The 10,174-nt window shown below is 54.5% G+C and overlaps 1 protein-coding gene across 1 annotated transcript; it reads left to right on the top strand.

Moving 5' to 3' along the window:
- The first annotated feature begins 7,204 nt into the window (after nt 1-7,204).
- LOC119272039 (probable RNA-dependent RNA polymerase 4) lies at nt 7,205-8,861 on the top strand. The gene is made up of 2 exons (XM_037553639.1): nt 7,205-7,583; nt 8,410-8,861. Exons 1-2 carry the CDS (start codon nt 7,304-7,306, stop codon nt 8,859-8,861), a joined length of 732 nt encoding a protein of 243 aa, XP_037409536.1. The 5' UTR covers nt 7,205-7,303.
- The last annotated feature ends 1,313 nt before the right edge of the window (nt 8,862-10,174 follow it).

Here is a 10,174-nt window from a genome sequence, read left to right as displayed (position 1 = left end):
AGTAAAAATAACACCACTAGTAGTCACCTTACTATTGCCACAAGTGACACATGCTCTCTCGCTATCCTGTTCACGACCTTCATCCAAGCGCAGTCTTGACTTTTTGAACCGCCTCTTCGTCGCTTATTTAACATCACCATTGCCAGGTGCAACCAATAAAGTTGGACCTTCGGTTTTCACCAAGTGATCGCACCTAGTACTCGGGATGCACCCCAAACCAAAAGTCGTCGCGTGTTGCATGCCACCACTTCTCGAAGAAGATGATCTTGCATGGACGGGGCCGCCCACACACCATGATCACGGAGACCCGAAATCCAAACTATTCCATGACAATGTATGTCCGGACAGCCGCTCGCGTGCATAACCTTGACGTGGCATCACCACGTGACCAAAGTCATGCCTTCGAACACAAACTATTGCACCACACGGAGAGTCGGGCGTCATCATGGGAATTTCAACACCTCACCCGCACCTGCACCAGAGTCGTTGAGGTAGAGGTCGAAGACATTCAGACGTGGCAACACGTAGCTGCACCATCACAGTTTCACGCCGCTACCATTGATGCTGCATCGCCGAGTCGGGTAGCCCCTAAACAGCTCCCAGACCACCACCGACCACATCAAGGGAGGCACCGATCCGCCACCAAGTGTCGCCGGCTAGGTCAGCATACCCTGATCTGCCGCAATGGGTGTCTGTGGGCACACGCGACACCTCATGTACTTCACACAAACATCACGGAAAGGGTCGCGGCGCCGCGCCCAAGAGCCAACCACCACCGCCGCTCGAGGAGAGGGAGCGCCCGACCACCACATCATTGGCATTTGCGCGAGCTTTGCACGGGGAGTTCTCTGATGCAGTAAGATGGGAGGAAGGAAGTGGCGCTGAAGCAGTCAGCGGCCTAGGGTTCCCCATTTTGCCGGGCTAGGGCCACACGGGGTCTGGTTGCACCACCCACTGGTACAAGACTATCTTCCAAGGACTGGCCACCGCATGAAAAGACTAGGTTGGGTTTTTTTGAACCGCAGGCTGGATTCTATTCGGCACCTTCTTCATCGGTTAACGTGTATTTCGTTAACTGGCACCTCAAGGCGTTCTTCATGGCCCAACCCACCTAAGCTTTGCACCGAGACAAAGCTGTTCCGGGTTTTGGGAAGCTTCTCATCCGTTTTTTTCGTTTAGGTTATTTTAGACTAGTTTTGTTCGTTTTTTATCTTTAGTTATTTTTATTTTTATTTTTTCTTGTTCCTTTTTAAAATGTGTGACCTTTTTTTGAAATCCAAAACTTTTCTTCAAATCTGTGTACTTTTATCATTTTTGTGATTTTTTTTAAAATATAAGATCTGTTTTCAAATTCATGAACTTATTTTTTCAAATCAGTGAACCTTTTTTCAAAATCCCGCGAACTTTTTCAAATTCGTGAACTTTTTTCAAAATTGATGAACTTTTTTAAATTATTATTTTTAAAATCGATGAACTTTTCCCAAATTCGTAGTTTTTTCATACTTGATGAACCTTTTCTAGTTTCCACATCATGTTTTCAAATTCGTGAACCTTTTCGTTTTTATGTTTTTTGAAATTTTTTTCACATACTTCTTTTGTGAACTTTTCTCAAATTCGCAATGATTTAAAAAAACGTGAACTATTTTTAGAGTACATTTTTCTCTCAATATTATGAACTTTTTAAAAGGTCCATGGTCAATTGGTCAGCCAGCCAACCGTTGAGAATGAGCTAATTACTGCTTTATAAATAAAGCAACGACCAATATACAATCCGATACAAACACATGCCACCATAACACACACACCCAAGGTAGAATACATAGGAGCTGAAGATCAACAACACCACCTGATACAACTCCAAGCAAACATCAGGCCGACAATAAGCATCACTATGGAGATACCGGGTTCTCAATCGTGAACAAGCCACCGCCAAGAGAGGATGTCAAACACCGACGAGACATGGGCTCCAAGGCGGTGCCTTCAAGAAAGGTACGACACCGGGGCGCCGCCACCGGCCGATCCAAAGGATCAAGATCTTCACCCAGAGCAACTCGAAGGACAGAGAGACGCCGTGACGGAGCCTTTAAGAAGGGTACGACGCCCATAGACACCGCCACTGACATGGTATATCCCCGGCAAACCCGCTCCGCCTCCCATCAAGGTGCGACCAACCACAAGATGAACCACACCAACGCCATGAAACAGTCGAAACCCAGCCTCCACGTTGTCCACACGGCCATGGAAGCCATACAGCCCCTAAGCCACGAGATTCGCCCACAAGCATTATGGCTCCCACCACTAAGGCCACCGCCTTGCAACCAGACACCACCGAGAGCACCCAAAGGTATGAGCCTCAAGTCTACCGGCAGACCTTGACCACGGCAAAGCCCCCAGCGACCAGCCTGCCTCGAACAACGCCGAATTCGGAGCCAGGAAGCACCAGGTCAGGGAAAGTGGGAGGAGGAGGAGCGGAACACATCCATTCCCGGCGCACCACTACGCCGGCGACGGGAGGCCAGAGGACCGTCGTAGCCCCCATCTCCAGCCAAGCTCCCCACACGGCACACCCCCGTGCCGCCCCACCATGACCTCCCACTCAGATCTATGAGAGGCCACTACCAGTCACCCGCCAACCGCCTCAAGGAACCAGATCATCCTCCACCCTCAACCCAAGAGGCTCACCGAGGGAGCCAACACCCGCGCCACACCAAAGGACACCGAGCCTCACCACAACCCACGCCGCTGCAAACCCTCATCGCCCATGGAATCACAGCAGCTGAAGCAACCACAACCTCCATGCCACGCACCGCCACCGTTGCCTGCCACACCACCGCGCCACTGTGCCCGACACACGCACAACGCTCCAGCAAGATGGCACCGGCGCCACCAAGCGAGAGGGCAGGAAGTCCCCATCGCCGTCGACACCGACCAGCCTTCGCCCGGCCGCGCCCCCTTGGCAGCGGCGAGAGAGAGGAGGTGGGGAAGGGAGGGGTCTGGCCGACGACACTAGGGATTGCTCCCCCTCGCTCGCGGGAGCGATGAAGGAGGGTGGGTGGGGAAATTTTTGTCAGAATGAGCTAATTCAGCCCACTATCCCTCGCATTCGAGCGCCAAGCAGGCTAAGGGCATCTCCAGCCGCGCCCCCAGGAAGGCCTCCCCAGGCGTTTTTTTGCGCCGGCGCCGAAAAATCGGCCCAGTCGCGTCCCCAGGAGCCCGATTTTCGCCGGCTTGGGCCGAAAACAGCGCCGGCGGACCCAGGTCGAACCCGGCGCGCTGGGGGGCGCCCGGGGGCGCCGGGGTGAACTGTTTTGGCGCAAAAGCCGCGGGCCCGCCGCGTCAGCGACTCTACCCTCTTCTCGCCCCTTCGTCGTCCTCATCGCCTCGTTTCCCGCGGCGAATCAATGCCAAAGCTGTCGCGCCGGTCAGCCTGCGCCATTGATGCCTCACGGGCGGCGCAGTGAAGACCGGATGACGCGCGTCCCTTGCCCTCCCTCGCCCGCCATGCGTACTCACGGTGGCTCGCGCATGGGCGGCGCCTTGGCCTATATAAGACGCGCCCCAGCGCACTCGGCGACTCGTACTCTCTCGCCGTCGTCGTTCCTCCCTCTCCTCTCTCTCGCCGTCTCCAGCACCCATGGCCGAGCGCTTCCCAGGCGACGGCGCGGCGGCGAACGGCTTCGGCCACCGCCATCTTCACGAGAGCGAGGCTCGCCTCCTTTTCGAGGCCGAGTACCCGGTCCCGCCGGACATGCGGGTACCCGGGGCGTGGAGGATCAGCGCCGGCGGCATGCTGGTGCCCCCGATACCCACCGGCGCGGCGTGGCGTGCGGAGATCGCACGCATCCGCTCGTCCCTACCGCGTGCGGCGAGGGAGGGGCCATGGTACGTCCCCGACAGCCCGCTCTGGGAGCCCTACTTCCGCCGCCGTCACGCCGAGTAGCTCGAGGCTACCAACGGCGTCGAGCCCTCCGGCAGGCTCAACGCCGTCGGTCGGCGTCGGTGGTGGGGCGTGCCCGGGCGCACGTTGGACGCCGTCCTCGAGTACATCAAGGGCGGCAACATGCCGCGCCTCGAGTACCCTGCTCCCCCGTCCTTCACACGCCGCCGGGGAAGCTCCTGGACCCCGAGGCACATGGAGACCGGGGGGTCCTCCTCCTCGTCCGGCGGCTCCCCCTGCCTACACCTCCGCCCCGTCAAGCTGGAGCCCCACGGCGCGCCTGTCAACGCGCGCACCCGCCGCTCCAGCGTCCGCATCGGCGACAACGCCTCCCCCACCGGCCGTTTCATCCTCGTCGAGCCCAAGCCGGAGCCCAAGCCGGAGCCCGGCCTCCCTGTGGAGTACGAGGAGATAGCCCGGCGCGGCTTCTCCGACGAGGACGCCCTGCGGTGGGCGCGGGACGACTACCTCCGCGACGAGATGGTCCGGCAGCGCCGGGCCCTGGAGGAGATCGCCGCCCGCAAGCATGGGCACGAGGACGAGCACGGCGTCTTGGTCCTCAGCGACTACGACGACGACGCCCCCGGACCGTCCAACCCGCCGCGCCAACCGAGGGAGGGATGCAGCAGGGACGGCGGAGGCGTCGGCGGGGGCGACGACGACGACGACGGCGGTGACTACACGCGGTTCTACCGCCTCCTCGGCATGTAGAACCGCGTGGGCGGGCGGCGAGGGAGACGGCGAGGGTAGCCCGAGGTAGTTTTTCCCTTTTTTTGTAAAGTATGTTTAAATTTGAACGAACTCGCCGATGTTTGCGTTAAATTTGAGTCGTGTTTGCGCCGTATTTGACTTTTTTAAAAACCCGTGGGGGGCCGCGAGTGGGGGGCATCATGCCCCCAATGCGCGGTTTAGCGCCGGTGCGCCCCCGGGGGCAATTTTTTGCCTCTCCTGGGGGGCCAACGGCTGGAGATGCCCTAAGCAGTGCTGAGAGGCTCTCAAAGACTTTTTTGTTTTGATCAGGGGCGCTCAAAGACTAGCATGAGGCGCCCCCTATCAACTGAGACATAGACAATCCTAAATAGATCTTTTTGAAAGATCCCATACTAAACTGTTTCATGCGCAAAACATTTCCCATAAGAGCAACTTCAATGGGGCGATCCATTTCGTCCGCCACCGTTCGTTTGGGTCGGCGCGGATAGAAAAGTCGGTCCAATGCGCCGACCCAAACGGACGCACGTCTGCTTTCGTCCGCCTGCCGACTCATTCCCAGCCCATTTTTGAGTCGGATTTGCGTCGACACGGACACAAGACGGATGCGCGCGCTCGCCCTCTCTCCTCCCCGGCCCGCTGGTCGGTGACACATTGGCCTTTCCCCATCCAATAGCACACCCTCGCCCGCCTGCTTCGTCCCCGGCCATTTTTTCCGATAGAAAAAGGACATATAGATAATTCTAGCATAGACAGATAAAGAAAAGATCAACTACTCGTCGTTTTCCGACTCCAACTCGGTAATGTCCTTCTTCGACATCTGAATGGATGTGTCAGCATACCGCTCATCCTCGAAGTCCCAGGACGACGCTTTTCCTAGCTTCATGTTCATTTGAGTGGCCTACTTTCGCGCATGCTTGTCCTCCCGATAGGCGGCTCGCTCTGTCCTCCTCGCATCCCTCTCCATCCTCCTTTCCTTGTAGAACTGACGCTCGTCGACAATGTCCTGCGAGAAGCGTTCGCACCACATCGCCATGGCTTCCACGTCCATCTCGACGATGGCGAGGCGACGCTGCCGCCTCCGGTGGTCACGACGATCCTCGTCGGTGAAAAGCCGCGGGAGAGGCACGAGATCTTGCACCCGCTGGCTCGTCGACACATCGGGAAAATTCATCTCTTGACGAGGCCGCAAAAGGCGCCACGCCGCCGCGTCATACGCGCGGGCCGCCTCCTCTGTGATGTCGAAGGTGCCGAGAATGAGGCGTTTCTCGCCAAACCAGATCTCGAAGGAGAAGGCGCCGAAGCGGCGCTCGCGGACTCCACGAAAATCCAAAGCGTCCAGGCGGCGCATCGACATGGTGGCGCAGAGGCGGCAAGGCTAGTGAGAGGGGGCGAGACGAGCAGGCGGCGGGCAGAGTGTGGAGGGAGCGCCTTTAATAACGAGCGCCAGCCACACCAAAACCAACGCATGAACCTTTCCCGCGCATTGGGGCGCCAAAACCAGCGCGCGATCATGAAATGGGTCGGCGCGTTGGGCGCACTGTCGACCCAAATCTAAAAAAGACGGCCAACCCAAACAAACAAAAAACAGACAAAAGCGTCGTCCGGTTGGATCGGCCCGTTTGAGTTGCTCCAAGAACTCTGCACTTTATGGAGGCTCAGACTCTCTCCATAGCGTTTTTGACACTACGGTATGTTATTTTGACAGGCAGTTGATACGTGACCAGTTTCGGAGCACATTTCGGGACTCTTTGATTCGTAGGATTTCCCAAATGCAGGAACAGGAAAAACGTGGGATTGAATTTGCATGTCATCTTGAATCCTACATGATTGTATGAGTGTTTGATTGTGCATAAGAAAAACGTAGGATTTTTTCAAAGAGATTTGAGTGGATGGAAAATTTCCTATGAAATCTAGTGCTAATGAATCCTATGAAAAAATTTCTACGGTTTACAATCCTACGAATCAAACAACCCACGTAGAAAAAAAATCCTAAGGATTAGAATCCTTCAAAATTCCTTTAAGAATCCTTTAAATCAAAGAACCCCTTCGTTTGCTGAGTGTCCACTGTTTATTTGGATGGTCAGATTTCCAAATGACCAAGTCCAAAGAAGACTGATCCCGTTCAAACTACAAGAACTGAGCTCTCTCTACTGAAGTGACAAGTCATGGCAGCAGGTACTCGTAGGCTCGTAGTAGCCTTTTAGGCCCTCTTTGATTCGCAGGATTTTCAAAACGTAGGAATAGAAAAAGTATAGAGTTGGAGTGGCATGCACACATGAATCCTACAGGATTAGTATGGAGTGTTTGATGGCCCAGGAAAAGCAAAGGAATTGTAAAAAGAGGTTGGAGTAGATGTTAGATTTCCTATGAAATGTAGTACAAAAGATTACATAGGAAAAATTCCTATGGGATCCAATCCTATGAATCAAAGGACCAACATAGGAAAAATTCTTAAGGGTTTCAATCCTTCAGAAATCCTATAGAATTCGTTTGAATCAAAGGAGCACTTAGTAGGCGCCTCTGCCATGCAGAGGAGCAGGTGGGTCCTATGTTCAGTACTGCCTATGTTCTTCTTCCTTCCATAACAAGGAGCTCCTATCCATCCATCCACACCAGCGACTCAAACTCAATCTCCGACGCCCGGAAGGAACCTTGATGAGCGCCCTCGGCTCGACGGAGATGCGCGCTTGCCAACTCCCGGCGGCGGTGGAGTTTGAGCTGGCGCAGCTCGAGGGGAGGCACGACGAGCAAGCCGACCCTCTGGCGCAGCGCCGGCTCGCGGAGCTCGGCGAGGCGGCGGCCGTGCGGGTGCTGCAGAGGATCGGGAAGTCCGGGAAGCCGGTGCAGAACCTGTCCGCCTATATCCTGTGGATGGTGAAGCACGACTCCGAGGAGCGCGCCACCGGCGGCAGCTCCGTCCAGTCACAGCGAGGAGGTGCGAACACCGCCCCTCTCTTCCCCTCTCTCGCTGCTTGTGTGTTGGATGGTTGATTTTTATTTGCATCATCAAGAACTGGGTTATTTCCAGTACGACTACCGGTGCAAGACATTGTGCTTTGCTAAAAAAAATTCTTCTTCCAAGAACCGGTCGCTCGATTTGGGGGATCGATCGATCTGGATAGAAATAGCTTGATTTGGCTGAGTGGAGTGAACATAAGTTGACGGAGACGAGGAAATGGAGGCGCCGGAGTGTTGGGAGAAGGAAGAGAATGCTGTGGATGAACTGTGTTCCTTTTTTACTACGTACATTTGTTTTAGTAGTTGTTGCAACTGTAGTTCTCACTACGGTGAAGATCTTGAGTTTTTTCTTTCGCAAAAGAAAGACTAGGAAGGGAGTAGGGAAGCATCCATTCGTCATCCGGCAGATGAGCCCGGTTGTAGGCGGCGGCGGCCGGCGGCCGGCGGGGTTAGGGGGAGCCGGCGGCGCTGAGTTCTTGGCACGTGTGAGGACGAGGAGGGAGGGAGGGGGTGCAGACGAGCAGTTGGCGGGGACGGCCGGTGAGCGCAGAAGAGAGAGGGGAAGCGGCGGAGAGGGCAGCGTGAGATTCCGTTGGCGTCGCCGTCGCGTGGTAGCCTAGGACCTAGGTCTCCTTCATCTTTTATTTCAGCTGTAACCGAGCATTCCAGTTAAGTTCAAGTGTGTGGTGTGGCTATTATTAAGAGATTACCTCACATGTCAATTTACACTTCTCCCCCAACATCACATCCTCATTCCAGTTAGTTTTCTTTGTCTCTAATCGTCTGAATTTATGATCCAGCAGGTGATGCTGTATTAGGGACAGTGAATCATCACATTCACATTTCCTTGGATCTCCCAACCCATGCCACGATCGATGCCAGGAGCCCTGCCCCGCATTACAGTTTGCAGCTGCCGGGAAGCCCTGGCCATGGCCCTGTGTCTGGGTGGCAGCATCAGGTGGGGATCGAGAGCCCGGCCCGGAATGCCATTGCTTCGCCTACAAGAAGGGCATCCACCCCAAGCCCTGTGGGGAAGATCATAAAGTCTCTGCATCAGTTGGGACTGGGAGGCCCGTCGAGACCTGTAGGGGCTGAACTCGAAACACCACCGACACTGGTGCGCATGATGCCAGAAGACGCTCGTGGCAATGCAAACACATCACAGGCAACAGCGAACCTGCAGATGACCATGATGGCGCTTGGGGAGCTAGAGCTCGACAACGTTTTCTTGATATATGTGTACCTTGGCCGGTAATTCTCTTTTAATCCTTCCTGCTTCCAAGTTTTGCAAATTATGTTCTGGATGTGTGTTATATTTTTGCTAACCCATATCCCGCCTTTCTTTTATAGCAACAAGATAGAAGATGTGGGTGAGTTACGGGAAGAATATATTAGGTCATTGCATCTGTTGGAATTTTGCTAGTAGGCCTTTGGCCCAAAGCCCAACTAAAATTTTGAAATTCTCTTGGCCCATTCATGCACACATGTGAGTGGAGTGAGTGAGGCTAAAGTTTAGTCCCACCCCGAAAGTTGAGAGAGAGTTGCACCTCTTTATAAGGTGAGCTCTTCTACCACTTGTATGAGCATGAGAAGAGGAGACCTACACGTGCGCTCCTCCTCCTCCTCGCCTCGCCTCGCCTCGCCTCGGGTTGCGGGATTAAGCCGAGGACAGAGCTATGCACGTTGATTAATGAGTCATTAATTAATAATTAACGGACGCGTTAATTACCGAACCGTTTCCGATTCTTTTGGATCGTGACGACTCGGACATGGGGTTTACTCCCATGACCTACCCGGGCAGATGTCTACCCTAGCCGTCGTCGCTTCGTATGGTTTCTCACCACCGTTTCAGATCATTGCGCCGCCAAGCAAGTCTTCTCCATCCCTCCTTCCGGCGTGCACCGCCTCCGGAACCCCGCCTCTCGTGATCCTGTACGGGAGAAGGGCGATCAGGTTTTTAGGGAGCGCACTCGCGCGACTGCTAGCAGCAACGACTTCGTGAACGACGACTTCTTCCCCGACCTCGGCAACCTCGTCCTCGACGACATGGGCGACAACCTCAACGCCGGCGGTGCTGCACCGTATGTGATTCTATCCTTCCTGTTTGAGATCGTGGTAGAATTCATGCTTCTAGCATGTGCCCTAGATGTGATATGTTCATCTGCTATGCTAGTTCGCATGATTAGTTTAATCTCTGCTGCTGGGGTCATGATTTATCTTCTGTTTATTCGGATTAAATCTCATAGTAATTTGCTCATATTTCCAACAATCCAAAAACCTGATTATAGGCAATTTACTCCGAGTGGTTTTGCTGCGCATCTGAAGCCGTCTGCCTTTAAGGGGGCGCAATATAAGAGGTGGCGCACGAGAGCAGTCTACTGGTTTCAGACCATGGGCTGCTATGATGCCACGAAGGGCAAGCCTGAGGGCGATCTTAATCCAGCACAACCGGAAGCTTTTGAGAAGATCGATACCCTCTTTAAAGGCGCTCTTCTAAGTGTTCTTGATGACTCCATTGTGGATTCGTATATGTCGTTTGACAACGGCAAGGACATGTGGGCTGCGCTC

Source organism: Triticum dicoccoides, chromosome 3A (assembly GCF_002162155.2).
Source record: "Triticum dicoccoides isolate Atlit2015 ecotype Zavitan chromosome 3A, WEW_v2.0, whole genome shotgun sequence".
In the NCBI taxonomy this organism is placed as follows: Eukaryota; Viridiplantae; Streptophyta; class Magnoliopsida; order Poales; family Poaceae; genus Triticum; species Triticum dicoccoides.
Note: the sequence above shows the minus strand (reverse complement) of the source record. Positions and strands in the feature narration are given on the sequence as shown.

Coding starts and splice junctions, on each gene's coding strand:
- LOC119272039 (XM_037553639.1), top strand. CDS start 7,304: ATGAGCGCCCTCGGCTCGACGGAGATGCGCGCTTGCCAACTCCCGGCG. Junction 7,584..8,409: donor CGTCCAGTCACAGCGAGGAG/GTGCGAACACCG, acceptor ATGATCCAGCAG/GTGATGCTGTATTAGGGACA.